The 19,899-nt window shown below is 39.2% G+C and overlaps 1 protein-coding gene across 1 annotated transcript in view; it reads right to left on the bottom strand.

Annotated features, from left to right (window-relative positions):
* Positions 1-4,709: 4,709 nt before the first annotated feature.
* Positions 4,710-19,899, bottom strand: part of RGS7 (regulator of G protein signaling 7) — a 278,441-nt gene continuing 263,251 nt past the window's right edge. Inside the window, exons 16-18 of the mRNA XM_075043197.1 lie at positions 19,657-19,843; positions 16,258-16,347; positions 4,710-4,958 (exon numbers count right to left, since the gene is read on the bottom strand). Coding sequence (XP_074899298.1) covers positions 4,908-4,958; positions 16,258-16,347; positions 19,657-19,843 — 328 coding nt within the window. The 3' untranslated portion in view covers positions 4,710-4,907. The remainder of the gene's footprint in view (positions 4,959-16,257; positions 16,348-19,656; positions 19,844-19,899) is intronic.

Raw genomic sequence — 19,899 nt, 5'->3', positions numbered from 1 at the left:
GGAGCCCTGCAGACTGCTCTGGGCGCTGTCCTCCAAGAAACTGCGACACCCCCCAGCCTGGAGGAGAACAATGAAGTCCCTCAACACTTCAGAAAACACCAGTAAGAAAACCAACCAAAGGAGGCTGTGACATTGCAATGGCTGTTTACATATTTGAGCAAAACGGTAGAGAACATTTTATTATAGTGATTGTACCAGCCTGGTCAAAAATAAAGGGATAAATTGAAGCAAAGAAGATTTAGTGTGGATACTAGGAAATAAACTTCATAGTGGCAGAGATAATGACAGTCTGGAGAGACTCTGCAGCCCTCAAGCCGATGTCTGTACAAAAAACCCCCATTTATTTGTACACACGCCTCTTGAGGACTCCACAGTCCAGAACAGCAGGAGGAGGGGGAGTCCGGCCTCAGAGAGATCGTTCTTTCTTCCCCTCCGCCTCTTTGATATTGGGACTTCAGCCTATCTTCAACTCACAGGAGACAAAAGCATTAATCTGTTCAGCACAGGCAGATCAAAGGACAGATTGGTATGATTCACACCCACTTAGTAACTTGCTTAAATGAATTGTGGCCACAGAATATGTTCAAACAAATTGTTGATAATTTCCCTTGAACATCTTGGCATTAAAACCTTATTTTATATAGGTGCCTATAGCTTGTAACTTTCCTTTGGCAAAATTCCTGTGTTTTATGCACCTAAGTTAGTAACTCCAGTATTAGTTCTATGCACATCTCCAGCTAGAAGGGACACTAAAAATATGGTCATTTTAAAATCTAAATTCAAACAGCTGTTAATCACTTGGCATAAAGATAAATAATTGGAAGAGCCACAAATAAATCACTCGTCATTCCCAACTCCTCATTCCAGTTACTTAAAGAAAAGAGCCTTCTCTCACTTTAGTTGTCTGGTTTGGCTTTATTTTTTTTTAAATAAATAAACATCCTAAATGCATTCCCATAGGTCCCATTTTCTGGAACTGTTTTTTGCCCTCCTATTTGTTACTTCTTAAGGGACTATTTGGCATTTATGTCTCATGATTTCAAACAATATTAGGGGTGTAATTTGAAAAAAGCAGTTCTAGATGTTTGGTATTAATTGCTTTCTAGCTGAAAAAATGTTGTTGCTGGGTTTTAAAGGGCCAGCCACAGTTGATCTTGTCTGATTTGGGGATTTTGATTCCAACTGTGCACAGCTGTGGCCAACAGGCTGGCAATCCACCAGCTGCATTCAACCTTTCTTGCTCTTAATTACTCAGTTCCCCAGTTCTCCTCCCTTGTCAGTTCTGTTCTGGTCACCACATTTAATTGCCATTTCTTACTCCTGTATTCACCTTCAGTTCAGTAATTTTTTGGCCAGTCTCCACTACTGTTTCAGCCCAGCATTTTGCAATTTCTCTCATCGCTGTTTAAGGCTCTTTTCCTCCTTCTTCGGAAGGACAGTTTTTAATTGCACCTTATGGAAGAATTGGTGAGTATTTTGCTGTTGTCAGGTAGGTGCCAGGGAAGATCCCATCCCTCCCATGGGCCATTTTCCTTCCCAGACTGGTCTGGGAGCACAAAACCATCTCAAGGGTGCAGCAGTATTAGCAAACACTTCTTTTCCCTGTAGGCTTGCGAGCTGTTTTATGCACAAGGATGCATGAAGAAAGAGACTGATGAACACCAACTCTCAGATGGAAGTTCCCAGCTCCAAGTGGTTATTTTAATGAGTATTACAATTAATAACCCCTAATGGAGGGTGTTTTCAGCTTCCTGGGCAGAGCCAGGAGGCGCTGATTGATGGCTCTTCCCCAGGAGACAAGAAATATGGTCCCTTCAGATTGAGTTTCTCTCTCGGTCCTTTTTTCCTCAGCAGACTTGTGGCCTCACTGAAATTCCTAATGGGTATATCATTGTGTAACCAAAGTCACACCTCAGCTGTTTGGTGGTTGTACAAACACATCTTAATCTGAGTTAATCTTAATTCTTGGAAGTAGATCTTCATATAAATTTGGAGACAAACATTTAGCCTTTCTCTGTGGGGAAGTAAAAGGAAGTTTGTGCCTAGTTGGAGTTTCCAGTCCCAGTATTATATCACTGACAGATGACAGTGATCAGGTGAAGTATCAAAAGGTTGCAGACAAACCCTTTAAAAATTAACTGGTTGTAGGATAGATTTTGCTTGGGGCAAATTCACTCATGTGTAACAGTGGAGTTGCATCACTTGAGACTACACTCAAATGAAACCTTAATACAGCTCCCTGACTACTTTGAAATCCTTATTAGTAATGCATATTTTTATTTTACAGACATTGAGTTAAATCCTCTGCAAATACAGGGTAAGACAGCCTTTCAATAGAGACTTCATATTTATTGAAAGGAAAGAACTAGAATAAGTACAAAACAGGTTCAGGAATACAAATGCTCCACATCTTTTTATTGGCCAGTTGGTGTTGCAAAGTGATTTGGAAAAACCCCCATATTTCTTAGGGTAAGGTTGCATGGAATACCTAATGGATGATTTTGAAACATTAGTTATTTGAAGGGAGTGAGTCTTCAAAGCAGACGCTGGTGTCTAATTAGTTAACTCCTAAGGCAAAGCAGCAATATACCAGCTGATGCAATTGGTGGCAGCAGGATTTTGGAAATAAATATCTCTATTTGGCACTGAGAAGTGAAACAGAGCTCAAATTTTTTGTGGATTGCCTGGCCTCAAGTTCATGCCTCAGAGCTCGCATTTCTGTGGTAAAGGAAAATTAACTCTCAGAGTTTAAGATCTGGGGTTCAATGTGGCTATTTATTAAAATTCATCTGGCCTCCCTAGACTGTGAATATTTTAAGTTGACCTAGATGGAGCTCTTGATAAAATCAAGCTCTCATGGGGCATTTCCAGTGTTTTCTGATAAAAGCTTAGTAGAATTGCACTAACAAAAACTGAGACACTAAAGCAGTGATTATGATCCTAGCTGGAAACCAGAAGCACAGTGGCATGTGAAAGGAAAGAACAAACAAAAATCCCAAACTCCAGAAACCCTAACTGAGCAAAACCTGGGGAACAGCCATTCGTGGTGACCTGTAATGCATTTTTGTCCTGGATTCATTCAGACTACCTCTCCAGAGATGCTGCAGTCGGGGCCACGGCTGCACCAGGCTGCTGAGAGCACGAGCAGAGAAGCGAGCGCTGCCTGCAGAAGGCAGCTCAGCTCCGTTCTGCCCACAGCTGCTCTGTGCAGGAGCCCTGTCATTTAGCAGCAACGACTCAGGTAGGTATCTGATGGTAAATGAGATGACTCTAACGTTAATGTATTCAAATTTATTCTCCAATTGTGTCTATGAGTGTCCCACTTTGTGTGTGTGCGTGTGTGGGAGGGTGTGCATTTTTAGGTTTGGTAGTCCCTTTGAAACAAGATTCCTGTTTCTCAATATCGAACCAAAGTCAGGATGACAGATGGTACTAGAGTTGGCTGTCCTGAGCCTATCCCGTGCATTGCTGAAAAGGCTTGTTTGTCCTATGCACCCTACGATGCCCTGGAGGTATCAGCATTTTGTCTTTTGACTTAGTTCCCATCATCACTTTTCTACTCAGAGATTCTGCCTACTGTCCTTACGTCACCTCTATCAGTCAAAACTGCCATTTCTCAGGCCAAGCAGACATTTCTGGTTCCAGCTCAGCTTAGCTTCAGAAGCTTCATATCTGCTGTCTTGTGGGCAACATCTACATGGTCAGAAGGTCTCTGTGTGAGTAACCTCAGCAGCAGACATACAACAGCACACCTGAATAGAGCCCTTGAATTAAAATGACAGCCTCCCGCATTCCTACCCAAGGTTTGCTCTACAGACAGTACACACAGCACTCCCAAACCACTACCTTTTCAGCTTAAAATGTTGCATTGTATCACAGGCGACAGCAAGGAGAAAGAAACACTGTCCTTCCTATTTAGCAAGTACACACTTGTGTTCTCAGGCATCTTTGTTCGTGTCCATTCCTAAGGAAATGCAGTTCAGTCGATCTGGTCTTGGGTCACGACTGAATTGCTGTGCAGGCTGCACTATTACAGAACGGGTCTAGTTTAAAGACAGGTTTGCTTATGTGATGATGAGCAAGCTGGAAAGGTCTCTGTGCGGCTAGCTTGATAAAAAGAAAATTAAAGTGAATGATTATCAATAAAGTGTGTTTGATTAGGTGTCACTGAGAGAAAGAAAATGCCATTTCATGTCACTTTTTAGAAAGCACAAGGTGTGTAACTTTTGGGGATGATTTTGCTCTTGACTAATCTTCAGATTCAATATTGAAATCTCAAACTTCCCAAAGGAAAGAGATTCTGCATCTTTTAATGAAAGATAAAACAACAATATAAACATACACAAATTTACAGAGAAAGGATCAACTTTAATACATCTGGAGTAAAAGGTGTTCTTTTTTAAATATGGTATAAAAATAAATGCAAGAAACATTAACAGAGAATATACAGACAACAGACAAAGACACAGGCTTTCTTTCTCAATGTGAATACATCAGTGAAATGAAACCTTCTGTGCTAATTTATTGTGCAATAAATGTGATGCCATATGTATATTTATTAATATATGCATTTTTTACATTTCTTCCAGTTTTTGATTGACGTATTTTTTTAATAAACTGTGCCTAGCAGAAGCTTTTTTTTCACTGTACTTGAGCTTGCAGAAAATAAAAAGACACAGATCCAGCTTGATATGAAGGAGGAAGTGAGCAGACAGTTTTCGAAATGGAGGCATCGAAAGGCTAGAGAGTCCCTCGGAGTCTGTAATGCCTTAGTATACACAAAAGAAAACAAGTCAGGTCCTTGCTCATGCAACATCTTGTTCTACTGTCCTCTGAGTCAGGCAATCAGTGAGCTACAAAGTATGTATAATGATTTGAGTCTGCTTCCATGCTACAAGGTGATCCTTTTAGTAGGACTGCACTAGACTGGTTAACCTCTTTGATGTGAGCGATTTCCCCTGAGGAAAAGATAAAAACAAAAAACAAAAAACAGAAAACAGAGGCATGATCACTGCAAACCTGTTCATCAGCAACCACTTAGTGTTGCCACATCACTGTCAAATAACTAGGGGCACCAACTGGAGTCTGTCAAATCTTAAACCACAAGAAGCCCTTACACGTCAACATCTGCACTGCCAGTCAGCCAGATTGTTTCACAGAATAAGCCAGCAAATTTAAAGGCCATTTTTTAATGAGATTGGGTTTGGCTGATGAGAAACTAATGCTGAGGTTTTTGCTGTCAGTCATACCCAGAGCTTGAAGAAGGCTACTACAAGCAAGAGTGCCTTGGGCTACAAAGATGAATGTGCAAACTGCGGTAGCTCTGTCATGGAAGACAAAGTGCTGCTTTAAAGTTAAGGTAGGAAAGTAAGAGGCAGATTGCATATAGGCAGGAAAGCAGCTTTTTCATGAATGCAGCTATCGGTTTGCTGAGACCGTATTTACTATTTATAAGCAACATTGGTCAGTTATATTACATGTGACTGCGTAAGACTGCTTTGAAGGTGTTTGGATTTCCACATTGTTATTTTCCTTATCATTCCTCCTGTTGCAATGATGCGGTTTCAGGTTTTTAGCAAGTTCTTTTAATAAGGTATAATGACTGTCCCACAAGAGTTAGGTCTACAGCGTGAAAAGGATGGTGTAGGGTATGTCACCATGGTATATTTCAGGCAGCTTTGAGCTTTATCTGAGCCAGACAAAATTCATGAAAGCACATAAAAGGAATCAGCTCTCCTAAGGCCACATAAAAGGAGTTAGCTCTCCTAGGGCCATCCTACCGTGCCTCTGTTCTGACAGAGGCAGAGCTGGCACAGCAAGCTTACAACACTCCTCAAAATACCACAGGCGTACCCTGATAATGTAACACAAATAGGTCATAAAACATTAAATAGAAAGTGGCTCTGTCTAACTCTCCAGTTAGATATTTAATACTTACATTTATTGTATTGTTCATTTTAAGTGCGCAACTCAGAAAAATCTGTTTGGTTTCAAGGAGACTACAGTAAGAAATACTGTAACTGTGGAGAGATGGCACATTTTCTGCAGTAAATGGTAAATGAACTTATTCTGCCATATCAATGAGTTGTTAAGTCATCTGCTGTACTATAACTCAGTGGAATTACACAATTTAATAGCTATTGCCATTATCAATTAAATTTATGCTCACAGGGATCTGCAAGTTAGTTTCTAGCATTTACTCAAGTGCAATATATCGGAGTGGGTCTTCACAGAAGGAAGAATAACTATTTTATTCTTTGTGCTCTGAAATACAGGTTGAACAAATTAGGATTAATATTTCCCCTACAATCTAATTTTGAAGGGTACTCATGATCTGCAATGTTGGGTTAGACTGCTTATCCATCAGGTTCACCATATCGCCTGACAGTATTAATTCTTGCTTCCTCGAAAGACATAAAGTGTCCTTCCTGGCACGCTCTCTTCCCCATGTCTAGCTTTAACTCTGTCGCTTTCTACCTACATTAAATTCACAGCTTCTTGACACTTGTTAAGCCTTAAATTATGTTTTTCTCTAATGTAACAGGTAAGCTGTTATAGTAAGCCATCTGTTCTTTTTAAATAGTCAGAAAAATCTCAACAGCTGTGTGGCACTGGAATACAATTTAAAACAGCGTGTCCAAAATTAAGTGTTTTGTTAGGCAATTCATGATGGTCAGCCTTAGACATAATCTCAGAAAATATTGAGCATACTCTTGTCTTTGCCTTTCATTAAGTTATTGCTGCTTCATTTTACAGGTCTACAGGCCTGGCTACTTTCTGTAAATATGTATGTGTTCCCTTTAGTACTGAACTGCATAAACCAGTTAATTAAAACAATTAAACTAGGAGTTCTCTAATGTTATTAAAACAATTTTTTCCATACAGCACCAGAAAGTTGTGCAAGCTCTTGTTGTGGGGTAAAATCTGTGAAATAATTTTTTATTCTTATCTGCAACAATTGATTATTTAGGAGTTGTAAAGTCCCTGGAATTTTTAGATGAACCATAACCAAATTCTAGCATCTCAGGAATGAATTGTGGTATCACATAAACTAGGATGTTTTGACCTAAAAGCAGGCCAAATCCTAGCTATTAGTTAGTTGATCTGACTTGTATAATCTTATTCTACACATTATTTGAATTTTCCCCTGATAGACACGGCAAGCTGTCATGACAATTTTTTTCTGTATTCTGCATCGCTTACTTCCTGGATATTGCTGGTCTTTGGATACTTTTTCTCTTAAGCCCTACAGTGATCAGGATGTCTTTGGATGGTCATCTCCTCCACCTCCCCTCCCTGCCTCAGAGAATATTACACTCCTTATAGATACGAAGTCTCCATCTGAACAACAACATATGTGCTTTTTCCACGTATTAGTGGTTCTAATTTATCTTATAGTTGGAAAAGTGACAGCTTAGAAGATACACCCTTTTTAAGAGATCTTCCTCCATGTTTATTCTGAAACATACTTTGTTCTCTGATTGGGAAAATAAGCTTTTAATACACAGAATCCACAGCAGCCCCAAATACAGAATTATCTCACCTTCTTATTCAGATCTGCAGGGATTTGTTATTTTCCAGTTTACAGAACATTTCTTTCAATCTCTGTTCCAGAGCATACTTTTAGTTTAGCTCTGTATGGTTGGGTTTCATAATTATCATTTCTTGGAGACTTCCAGATTTATTCAGTTTACAGACTGATGTAAGGATCATCCCTTGTGGGTCACAATTTAAAAGCTGAGCCTAGCTATTTCTTTCAGATACAATGTTAATAGTATTTCCATAAGCCAAATTTTGATTTGGTAAACTACATCCAACAGGCCAGTTTTGAGAGGTGTAGCATATGAGTCATCACACATTGGAAAATATTTCCCGTGCTAATGAGATTAAAGAACAGTTGGAAAAAAAGTCAGAAGAAGTAGCAGATGTTTGACTGAAGAATGAAAAGATCCTTAAGATTTTCAATATATTCTTGCCATCACTATTTAGTAGTATATGGCCAAATTCTAAATAGGATTAGGATTTTTGGCTGTATCGGTGCACTTTGGACATATGAATTGAAACTATTTAACAATTTTACTAATAATACACAAGCCAAAATGAAACCCTGTGGACATACAGTGACAAGGGAGTCAGAGTATGAGGAGGTAGCACAGCAGCTGGAGTGAACAAGTGCATCTAAGAATAGGAAATCAATTGGCCTCAGTGTTCAGTCCCTACCTTAGTGTATTAACTGTTTAACAGAGAGTTGTCCTTCCAACTGTACTTCTAGAGAATTTAGGGCCAAAATTACAAGACAATGTCCAGATATATGAGCAGCTAAATACAAACGTGCTGACTGACCTATTTATGCAGCATGACACTAACACCTCAGATAATCTGGCAAACAAGTCAGCAACAACCTCAGTACATAAGTGGCTTATAAGAAATCAATACGAAATTTATATAGAGGCTGGATCTGAAATGTATGCTAGAGGAAGATCAAGTCTTTCCTTTTAGAAGATTAATTCTGTTCCTTTCTGCTGAGCAAGTCAGTGCTCCTTTTTCATGTTTCGTTATTGCCAGCGCAGATGCTACACCCCAGGACCAATTCAGCTAGGACTAGAAATGAGAATTCCGTGCATCTCACCGGTGTAACAAATGGTGTGAACCCCGCTGTGAGCAAAATGAGATGCAGAGTGAGAATCTACCTTCCTTGCTCTCACCACTCCCCATCTGCTCGTGTGCGACACACCTGCAGCACGCCGGCAGCTCAGCCGGCATCAGCAGGGAAAGTTCCCAAGTGATATCGCAGTGCACCACACACGGAGCCGGTACGCAAACAGCCCCTGACAGAAGCACATCTGGAGAGGCACAGGAGCAGAAACAGTAAGTCCCTTTCCGAGATTAGGCAGCCCTTGCTCGTCTAGCACAGGGGAATCGCTTTAGCATCGCTCAGGGGGGTCAGGATTCTGCTTCCATTTCCATAGCAGCACGGGGTGCTGCTCTCAGCCACCCGTGAAGCTGTATTTCTCTTTCAGACACGTGAGGAAGAGGAGGAGGTTAGCATTTACTGAACTGGGGGCACGAGCTGTCAGCACAGCTGCAGCATCCAGTGGTTGCATGTGCAGGAAAATCCTTCTGTCTATCGCGGGGATTTGCAGTCCTCTCTTCATTTCTCATTAGGGCCGTACCGTTTTCTGGAGAGGTCCACAGACAGGAGGCAGCGCCTAAGTGACTGCGTTCCTATTGTGGCTCATTCCAAATTGGGTGACACTCCTGATTTCTTTCTCCTTTTGTGCTAATCTTTACATTTACTGATGAGCTGCTCTCATTTGTGATTAACCTACACGCTCTTGCCAGATGGGGTAGTTTGGACTTGATTAACCACCTGAAGTGTGGGGTAACACATAAGATTTTCCAAGGCACCAATGCATTAGACAAATATTTTTAGTATGGTTGCCCTAGGCCTGACCCGTCAGGTTTCTATACCTCTCTGCAGTTCTCAGTCCTGCAAATAGTTTAGGACTCAGGTAAATGTTTGTCAGCTGAGCAATGGCAGACACTGGCCTAATACCTGAATGGTACGTGCTGGGTCCTCACTTAAGTGAACCTGGCTGTGCAAGTGCTCAGCTCTCCTTTTCCAGCACAGAGCACAGCAGCTTAGCTCCAGTCACTGCAGAACAGGACAAGGAGTCCAGTCCTCACTGGCGTGCCCTACAGATGCTCTTTTTGATTTTCCTCATTAGCCTGGGCATCATTCCTAAAAAACCCTGAAACTAGGTATTTGGCCTAATTATTAGTCCAAACTAAAAATTTCAATTATTTAATCAGTTCTTTTTAGTCAAACATCAATAAGCCATCTGCTTCCTGAAACAGAAAAAGCCTTAATTTCTACAAATACTTATTATCTTTATTATTGTTCTGTATTTGTCAAATAAGAAGCTTCGTGATTTTTTTTTTCTGACTAGCTATTTTTTGGTTTAAATTTTAGGAATAGCCTGCAAGTAAATTCAAAAGTCTAATTAGGATTTCTTCCATGACTGTAAGTTGAACATGAGATCCCAAAGCTGATACTGCATTGAAGCTCATTCATGATGCTATGCTTGAGAAAAATATAGCCCTTGGCAGGATTTCAGAGCTAGATGGTCTGGCACAGTAGGGCCTTGTGCACATAAATTTTACCTGTTCATATAGAAAAAATTCTTGATTAACAGATGAAATTAATATATTAGCTGCTTTGTTTCTCAATAAAGGGACAGATTTTAACATGACAAGAGATTACACTGGTTTAAGCATCTGAAAAGTCTATCCCTGCCGATAAGAACTGAGGAAGCTATTTTTATGAGTTTTAATTTCCATCTCTAGACCATAATTTGCTAGGTCATGTTAAGTGATGTTGGACTGAGCCTGTGTGAAAATGTGCTGTGTTCAATGGCCTTCACATTTCACATCTCATGCATGAAATGGTCTAATGTTACTGGTTTGGAGGGGGAAAATATCAAAGGACACAGGTCAGCAAGTTCTTCCAGCTAAGTGGGAGAAGGCAGCTGGACAGGGTATGGGTTTTAAATACAGATATAATGGTTTCAAACTCAGAGTTATTAAATAGGGTCTTGTTTATGAGATTATGAGTGAAGAGAATTATCATCTGATGGCTCTCTAGTTTAATATAGGAACTGAGTTTGGTCTGCTTCGTACTGGCTATTTTTCCATAAAACATGACAAACTTGCAACAAGCACATTTTTTTTTGCCTTCTCTATACTTGAACAGCAATGGATGAAACTCTAACACTGATGGTGGTGTCTGAAGCCATGACACCAACACGTGATGATGGAGTGTCTCCCCCCAGGCAGCTCCGAGGAGGGAGACTGCACCTTCTTGCCCTGCTAACGTGGTTCCTGGTGGGACAAGAAATTTGGCACAGGGTGGAAATGAAATTAGCCCACTCCCCTCTAAATGAGATCCTTTTGTTTAAGGCCTCCAGACTGGTGATTGCAGCTAAGCAGCTAGTGCTCACAAAGGTGTCCTGCTCAGACTACTAGTCTGCCACTGTCACAGATCCTGCATGCACATGAGAAATTAAAGACAAAAGTTTTCCTTAAAGGACCTCTTTGTTCCCATCAATATTATCAGTGCATATTCACCTGTTTTTTTTCTCTGTAATGTAGATATTAGTACTTGAAGTAGAGGAGGTTTCCTGATTTTTTAATTTTTTAAATATGGATTTTTTTCCCCCCATGTAAATTCCTCAAAAGAATTTCAGTTTTTAAATGCCACAGAAACAGTTGATTTCCCTCTCTCTACTACTGTAGCGAGCAATGAGATTCTCCTGCTCCCTGACTTACGCCTTTAGCTTCCCTACTCACTTCCTTGGGGACCTGCAAGGGACTAGACCTTAATTATTCCCAAAGAGAAACGTGAGAGGCTGAGCTGGCCGGGGGGAGCACAGAGCACACTGTCACCGCTCCCCGGGGCTCTGAGCCAGAGCTGTGACACTGTGGCTGGGTGCTACTCCAAGGCAATGCACTTATCCAGTGGCATCATTCCAGCAGTGCTGAAGTGTTTGTGCTTGATATTTTCACTCAATGCCCACGCGTGTGAATAGGTGAGGCAAACCAAGAAGAGCTGTGCTTACTACTCAGAGGCAAACTATAAAGCGTTCGGTAATAAATATTCCATTTAGCAAATGCCAGTTTGCTATTACTTTATCTATATTGTACGTGAATGCAGACCTGTTTCTAACACTATTCATATTGTCTGTAGTGGACTGCCAGAGGCATTAGTAACTTTGCGCTATAACATCTCCAGAGCAAGCTAAATTGCCAATGTTTTTAAACTGAGCATTTAGGGCTTTCATAAAACGCACCAACTTACTGAAAGTCTTCTGGAAAGAAAACTCTCCAGTGTCAAAGAAATACAGAGTTGAGCCCAGGAGGTTTTTGTGTATATAGCTCCACTTTTATTTTTTCCCCATCAGACTAGAATAACAATTCATTATATTAGGTTATTTCCACTTAATTCAAGGAACAATACAGAGGGATTGCCCTTACACAGTTTCTGAACTTTCTACTTTAACAAATGCTTTCTGTAGCAAATATAACCCACTTTCAATCAACACTGATCAGGAGCCTCTTACAGTCTCCGTCTTAACAAATCAGGTTATGAATTACAAGGTCATCCTCTCAGGTTCAGTCCCTAAACACAATCAAGATTACTGGTTTTTTTTAAACACTTCAAATGGAAAAAAATGAGGTCTAATTTAGTTCAATACAAACCCACTTTGATATGTGAGAAAAAAAATAGTGAAAATTAGTCTAAATTTTCTAAATCATCAGAGGAGAAAAGAAACTGTAATTTTCATCTTCCTGAATCACTCAGAGATGAAAGCATTTATCCAGGTTGTAGAAGACCTGTTTCTCACCTATTTTCTGTATTAATCAGAAGAACAGATCTATACCACAGTCCCTCACTTCACAGTTGAACAAGTTAATCAGTACACCGTAGGACATTCTGAGAAACATTTCCCTCATCCCTGCTGGTTGGAACCACTGTACCAAGGTAGATAATTACATTTTATAAACTCATCATAATGGAAAACAAGAACAGAAGAACAAGGATCCCTGCTGGCAAGGGGTCCTGGGGCAGTGGGTGATGTGAATTCAGTCCTCTTGGAGAAAAGGTTTGCACTTGAGTATCCTGACATTCTGGATTAATTTGCAAGCCTCAGAGCTGCTGATCTAACAGAGAATATAGATCTAGCAGTGACATGTTTTACTTTCATACCTGACCCGACTTGACAGACTCCACCCGGATTCACAGGTAGTAGTTTGAGGAAAAGCAAAACCACAGTTATTTTATAGCTTTCTCCGTGAAAAAAAGAATCGCCCTCTTCTACTGAAGAAGTACTAACGCTTCACATCCAGAAATCCTCTTTCCCATTTCTAGCTCACAGCTGGTTTATTGGGCCTGCCTTGCATCTCTGGCATCCTGCTATTCTGGTACTATGAAAATCGGGCACGCCTGCAGGGCGTAATGCTCCAGTGTTTGCGCACAGAACTGCTGGTTTATCGGTAACGCTGCTCTGAGAGGGATTATTGGAGAATCATCTTAGTGCCTCCTAGGCTGTCTTCGCTTTTTCCCTTTTTTGTGCTCTACTCTCCTCACATCTGTCTGCAGCTTGCTATTTCTCTCCTTATAGCCACCGATTTACGTACTCTTTACCATAACCGGTTCCTGAGCTGTGGACTGGTTAAACTCCCCTGAATAAGCGTAGTTATTGCAGCTTGCCAGGCACTGTGACTGGGAAAAAACCTGGCTCTCAGAGGTCCCAGATGCGCTACCTACTCTCTACACTCTCTTTTAGTAACATACGCTCTTTTATTCATATGGAACTTCCTATGGAATTATCATGTAATTATCATGTATAATGTTATCATGTACAATGTTGTTTTATAGATCAACCTGCTTAGACAACACACAAATCACACTGCAACATGCTATGGCAACACCACCATGCAAAATACAGGGGTTTTTGTTTCAAACATTGGGATAGTTTCCTTTGTGGCTGTTTATTTACTTTTTAGTGTCCTTTACTACTTTGTCCCATTGAATCCAAATTTCTTCCTGATTACAGTGGATTCAAAGCATATTACAGGAAGCCTTTACCTATAAGAAAGTAGTTAAAGGATTACAGTTTTGTTTTAACATGTGAGATATTCCCACAGCCTCACAAAACTTTGTTCTTTCACTGTGTTTGTTTCTTCTTTTGATTACTAGAAAGTATATGTTTATATTTTAAATACTTGAGGAAATACTCTTGAGCCTCATTATACCGGAGGCAGTTTCTGAGAACTGCTTCTCCTTCCCTAGAAACTAAAAAACAAAAACCATGATCTTTGCTGAAAGCTCTCATATTTTTCATTTCAACGCACACAGCTCCACTAACCAGGTCACAGAAAAAGCCACAGATGCACACACACACACACACACAGCAGCGTCACCTGCACAATTCAACAGACAATGCAGACAAACTTGAGTATAATCCAAGATCTTTCTACCTCTTTTCATAACAGGTTAGTGCTCGCCCTCAGTGTTGGTGTACAGTTTTTATGGCATGGGAAAATAGGGATGTTTCTGCCCTACAAAAATAAATGCGTTGAATGCTTTAGTTCGAACTTTCACAATGTTAAAAAAAAATCCAAAGAAACTGGATAAGTAAAAAGAATCCCACATATCAGGAAATCAGTGGATGTTTTGGCACGTGGCAAGAGAATGCCCACAGCAAATTTACCAGCTTTCATTTTTTTACCTTCATGAAATAGCTTTCGAAAATTATGTATTAAAAAAAATCACTTCTTGTAGTCCATTATCAAAATGAAACCCAAATCAAACCCTTGCGCATCATCAGCATGAATTCTTTTGTCCTGAAGAAGCTGTGCTAGACATTAAGGAAGATAGGGAAATTATTATTGTTTATTTTTCCTTGTGCCCAATTGAAAAAAAAAAGGGACAAACTCTTTTTTGATAGGATAAAAAGGAGATAGGAAGGAAATCCAATATATTCAAATTGTGTTAGACTTAGTATTTTGGGAGGCACCAGAAAAAGGAACAACATCAAGCAGGTTTTCAAAGATTCTTTACTACAATTAAAAAAAAAAAAAAAAAAAAGAAAAAAAACAAAAAAGAGTGAATAATTTCATGCTTCCTAATGCAAAAAGCATGGCTCCCAAAGGTCCATTCCTCCATGTGTGACTATTGAGGTCAGTGGGAAAGGGACTAGGGAGGAGGGGTTGTAACGAAAGCACATTATAAAGCTGTCATTCCTAGGAAAATTCACAAACTGTGATGAATACACTTTTAACTGTCAGGTTAGAGAAGCAAAAAGGGAAAGTAGGGATCAGTGAGGGGGGGGGGGAGAAGGATGTCCCATCAGGTTTACTAGTCTTCCGAGGCAACAAACTTACCACATTGCGTGTGAATTTCTCAAAAGATGTTCGACGATCCAGAGTGTTTTCCAACTTAAATTTCAAATAAAAAAAAAAAAAAAGAAACAAAAAGGAGGGGAAAAAGAAAAGCAAGAAAAAATGGAGTAGAAAAGAAGGATCGATGAAACAATGGACTGCAAAACAAAGTTTGTATAAATCAGGAAGCAAACACAAGTATGAAGCTGCAATGGGACTCTGCAAAACAGGGGATGGCCAAAGCAGATACAGTGTTCAACAAAAATAATTTTTCATGGGGATCAAACTGGTTTGATTTAAAAGAAAAACTGAAAATAAAAAGAAATAATGAAGTGCACATCTTGTGTTAATGAACTGACATTCACAAACTTAAGGACTTCACACGGACAGTTGTAGCTTTCTGGTATTTTCAACATCTCTCTATATTGGATCTTCAGAAATCAATGTTTGAACAAAAAACAAAATCACACAGTACTTTCATATAATTTTAGGTTGTCATTATAAACAATAGAATGCTATGGTGCTAATAACTACCTTGTTCCGGTAACAATCGGGGCCCTGATTTTGCAAGGCACAGGGCTCCCAGCTGATTCTAGGAGATTACTGTTTAGAGCCCACTAATAAAATTATTTATCATCATAGAAATCTGCATTGCACAAGCTGCTCCACATACTCTGGGCTGTGTCTATTCAGAACTCATTCCATAATCTGGACTTTTCTAAGCAAATATTACATACCAAGATATGAGCCTCTGTTTGCCGAAGTGTGACAAGATCAGTCTTTCAAGTCAGATTCCTAGCCTACTCAAAACTATTCATGTAATAATAGGGAAAGAAACAGAATTAGGAAGCCCCTATATTTGTTGTTGAAATTAGAAGTTATTCATATGAATAAGATTGTTTCTAAACACATTCTGTAGCTTTTATAGGTGGAATAAAGAGAACAACAATTATTACATAAGTAAACTTGCAAACATGAAAGACTATTCTTCTGGGATTTTATTTTATTTTTTTAATGTATTTGTAAAGCACTTTGCAATTTAAGGTGCTTCATAACAGAGAAAACAGTACAATATGGGATGTAAAAATAAAAATAAGTTTTGCTAGATTAACTTATCGAAACATGCCCGCATGCAGGATATATACACATATATGTATATTGAACTCCTGTGTGTATGTGACCCTCCAAACACGCCAAGCTGGTCACCTACCAGATATCCAGTTGCACTGGCACAGGGGAGAGAAGACTGAGTATTGTTGCAAACATAACCACCGCTTTGCACAGTGGCAAGACAAAGGCAAGATGGACCAATACCTTTTTCTTGGCCTGTAGCAGCTCCTGGTAGGCACTGGATCGTATAAAACGAGGATAAGAATCACTTTTCATCAGTTTGTAAATGTGCTCCTGAAAGGGAAAGAAGGAGCTGTTACTCCCATTGAAGAAGACATACGTAAAATGGGAGGGAATCACATATGTGTTAGTTGTGGAATGTATACCAGCTAGCACTATTTTGGCTAGGAAGTCTTATGGGATAGCAGGTTGCGGTTCTGAAGCTAAGGCTGAATTGCTCCCTATTCTTAAAGCACAAATCCCACCTATTTTTTATGTATAAAGAACACAACACACCTTTCTTTAATTTATAGTCCCTATTTCCACTATAGAATTATTTTTCTAAGAATTTACAACTGACTACTAGCTTAAAGCCCAGTTTCAAACCTCCCTTACATTTGCCACTTTAGCTAAGTGACTAGATCAGGAGCTGTGGATCCTTCCTCGTTAGATTTTCTGAATTAGCTTCTGGAGCCGCTTTTCTGGCTTCATAGGCTGGGAAAAGGTGCTAGGTTTCTAATTCAGCACCACAAATAAGTGCTTAAGTTAGGGAGGATATCCCCTGGCTACTCTTGAAAACATCCTTTGACAGTTGTTTAGTCTGCTATCCAGCTGACAATATAAAAAGGAAAATACATATGTAAATTGAAAAACAGTTCCAGGCTAATCTAATTTCCGAGATATTTATTCTTCAGAGGCATATGAAAATTTGGAAACCCTTATCCAGAAAACAAATGACACAGGCAGTTTATAGAGCTTTTCTTTTTGGAGCACTCTCATTTCTGTAAAATATGAAAAACTAAAAATCTATGACACTTTGTAATTCTAGTTCTAGTTAGGAAAGAGGTTTGTAGGAAAAGCAGTCAGAATAGGAAATACTCTCAATTTTTTTTTTTAAATCCATTAATTTGTGTTAGCTATTTTTGTTTTATTTTTTTACTCAAACCCTACCTTTCACTATAGGAAATTTGAAGCACAGCAATCAGGAAACAGCAAATAAACTGTAAAGTAAATACTGTTTCTCAGCTTGGTACAGCATATAATTAGTGAATAGAAAAAAACCCAACAAACTACTTTGCTTGTAAATTATGGCAAGGTAAAATTAAAGCTGACTTTTATTTTTTGTTTTATTAGAAAACTCTAGAAACGATTCTAAGTGCCTTTCATTGTATTTCTTTTACTAAGCAGAGACATTCTGGTGTATATTCAGAACTTAGGCTGGTTCATTTGGGGAGTTTTTATTCCACTTAGTTTCTATGAAAGCAGCCAACGCAGCCAGCAGAGAGCAGAAAGGACTGTGCTCCTGCTGTACATAGCAAAGGTGATGGGCATTAAAATGTCATTTCTGTGCAAAAACCAACCCTGTAAAAGCAAGAATAAATTAGGGTGTATTAGTATTGTTAAGGTACACATTAGTCAGGAATTGAGGCTGGATGTTATTTAGCACAATGGGTCTGTTTTTACTTATGTTATGTATCACTCTCATTTGACAAGGAGTTCCATGGTGCCATCTTTCAACTCTCGAAATGCTTTTCAAAACATTTTTAACCACAATTAAATGACCTGCCAACTGTCAGAATGACTTATAAGTGGTCTCTTCCCCAACTGGCAGGCCATAAAGAGCCTGTTGCAGAGGCAGAGCCCTACTCCTGACAAAACCCTGTCCCTTCTGTTGGGGCACTCTGTAAAGGTCCGAAAGCTTCACGTCAGAACACGGCAGGTACAGCCTGTCCCCTTTTCCCGGAGAGATGGAGGCTCCCAGGTTCTAGCTGTACGCTGAACTGCATCAAATAAGCAGAGGTCTGACAGGAAGAAAAGTCCTGTTTGCATAAAGACTGAATACTCCACATCTTTCATAAATGAAGGCAAAAAAAAAAAAAAAAAAAAAAAAGAGAGACAGTAGAGAGGTCTGGAAGTAAAATGGTGTTGAAATTTTACACTTTTTTTTTTTTTTTAATTATTAGATACTGGCAAGGAATTTAATTGTCCTTTAATGACTCAACTGCAAAGACTTAGTTTTTTTAAAACCTTTAATCTTGCTAGATTGTTTATTTGTGTAACATGTCTTTGCTATACGCTGCATTCCTAAATCTCCAGGGTGTCAGCAGATGCAAGCAAAAACTGTGTGTTTGGCTTAATGTAGAGTACTTCAAAACAGTGGGTATGATACAGTGTCTAATGAAAACATTATGTTGCATCATAGGTTACTATTCTCATAATAGCAAAATGAAAAGGTGGTAGAATTATTCCCCCTCCTGTTCAGGGCAGAGACACTCTCCCGAAATGTAGAAAGCCCCGATTCAATTCCCTTTTCTTCTTTGTGGGACACTTGTAGCAGCATCTCCTGACTCCCAAGATGATGACCTAATAATCAAGCTGCAGGAAATTCTGCAGGGATATGATCTCAACCTCTCCTTTTGACACCATTTCACTTTGCATTAATAATTAAATTTTCATCACTGGGCTACTGATGAAAAAGGGAGGATGGTACCGGTTCTACTACTTTTACTGTGAATCCAATTCTTTTCTATTGCTTTTCTCAGAAGTCTGCAAAGATTAAATATTAAGTTATAAGTCACATGAAGTGTTGCAATTAATACAGAAGTACTTGCTTTTATTTCCAAGGAAAACAGAGATTTGTGTTTTACCATTTTTGGTTTTTAACTTTTACTTCCAATCTCAAAAATATTGGTATTTTCACAAATCTAACTCTGGTCAAAAGTATCTTTTGATGATGGTATTCAAACTGTGACTAAATCAGACCCCCAAAAGCCAAGTAAGACATTTACAGACTGTTCTTTACTGTTGTATTAGACATTATTGAAGAGCAGATCTTCAGGATCTTTGCCCAATGTTCTGTAGATAGTAGTTTGATAAGGTATAGAATATACAACATCCATGAAATATCTGCACAAGCTGTTACAAAATGTTATTTCTCACATGGGTCATATTCTTTTCACGATGGGAACCTATGACTCCTATAAATGACAACAACACTTTTGGACATGCATTGAGAGAACAGACATTGAGCCTGTATCAAGGGAAGTCTTTCAGAGACAGATCTTGAGAACTAGAAATCAATGGGGGGGGGGGGAACTTTTCTCTTCTTGTAACTGAGTAAGAAAATTAAGAAAACAGGAACATGAAAATATCATTTTCACTGCACTATATACTTTGCTCTATTTGAAGCCCACTTGAAGACTTTATACCAGGCACAGAAGTCTCATAAAGAGATTTAGTAATTCATAAGCCTCATGAAAGAATGTTACCCATTTGCATTGCCAAAATGGCACTTTAATTCCCAAATATATCTTATTTTCTGTATGTAGATTTCACTAGCCAATATTCTATTTCAAATGTCCCTAAACAGGATTGCAAACTGACCTGAGCATCTTCAAATGTGTATCTTCCAGGGTCCTTTACATTCTGCGTAGTTTTGTCATAACTTTTTGAATCTAGATTGATAGCGCTGGGTGCACCTGGAGCAAGAAATTCTTGCCAGATTTCCTGGACGCGAGCAGGAACTTCACGGATAGGCCTCTTCTTCAGGTCTTCTACTGCTAACCAGAACCTATGGCACAACATAGCATTTTGACTTCCAATTCATATAATCATTAACAAAGTGCT

Source organism: Buteo buteo, chromosome 12, assembly GCF_964188355.1.
Source record: "Buteo buteo chromosome 12, bButBut1.hap1.1, whole genome shotgun sequence".
Taxonomy (NCBI): domain Eukaryota; kingdom Metazoa; phylum Chordata; class Aves; order Accipitriformes; family Accipitridae; genus Buteo; species Buteo buteo.
Note: the sequence above shows the minus strand (reverse complement) of the source record. Positions and strands in the feature narration are given on the sequence as shown.